We start from the raw sequence: 747 nt of genomic DNA on the forward strand, positions 1-747 counted from the left end.
AGGGCCCTCCTTTCAGTGGGTGGAGTTGGCAGGAGGCGGGGCCCCGGTTTCAGCCTCCTCGGGTTGTATTTGTAGGTGCGGAATCGGAGGAGGAGAAGGAACGCGTGCGGGAAAGGTGGTCCCTCTTGTGCCGGATGGAGATGGTGGGGGAAGGAGCCTTTGTCTTCGGCTATGAGGAGGTTCTGACGGATGAGGAGCTGAGGACGTGTCTGAAGGTGACGCCGGATGTCCTGTCTCTGTGCCGTGTATTGTGTTTCTGATTGGTTGCCAAGGACAACCTCCTCCAATCTGCTGACGGCTTCCGTCTCGTCCTCCAGGTGCTCTGCATGTCTGCCGAGGAGTTTGCCGAGTACAAGGATAACGAGGGGTGGGAAGAGGATGACGAGGAGGAGGAGACTCTGACCTATCAGAAGGTGGCTGGTCTACCATTGTCCTGGCGCCGGATCCTCCATTCGGGGGCGGAGCTGGCCATGAAGGCGTACGCCACCGATCTGCACAGTGACCAGCGTATCCTCGATGACTCCGCCCACTACGCCAAGCTGAGCAGCAGGCAGAAGTATTCTCTCCAAGTGCGCTACGGACAGAAACGCATATTACAGCGGCTGATGGAGCGCACCGCCGGCTGAGGGGGCGGGCCGCCGGCTGAGGGGGCGGACCACCAGTCCCGGCGCTGGCCATGTGGGAAGGGTCACAATGATGATGGAATCTCTTCATTACAATATTGTTGGTTTTTGTACTGGATGGTGT

General features: G+C 58.9%; 1 protein-coding gene across 1 annotated transcript; it reads left to right on the plus strand.

Moving 5' to 3' along the window:
- The first annotated feature begins 113 nt into the window (after window positions 1-113).
- Window positions 114-637, plus strand: LOC108804124 (N-lysine methyltransferase setd6-like). The gene is made up of 2 exons (XM_018575888.1): window positions 114-215; window positions 318-637. Exons 1-2 carry the CDS (start codon window positions 135-137, stop codon window positions 624-626), a joined length of 390 nt encoding a protein of 129 aa, XP_018431390.1. The 5' UTR covers window positions 114-134; the 3' UTR covers window positions 627-637.
- The last annotated feature ends 110 nt before the right edge of the window (window positions 638-747 follow it).

The sequence above is a fragment of the Nanorana parkeri genome, unplaced genomic scaffold (assembly GCF_000935625.1).
Source record: "Nanorana parkeri isolate BGI_ZX_2015 unplaced genomic scaffold, ASM93562v1 scaffold5271, whole genome shotgun sequence".
In the NCBI taxonomy this organism is placed as follows: Eukaryota; Metazoa; Chordata; class Amphibia; order Anura; family Dicroglossidae; genus Nanorana; species Nanorana parkeri.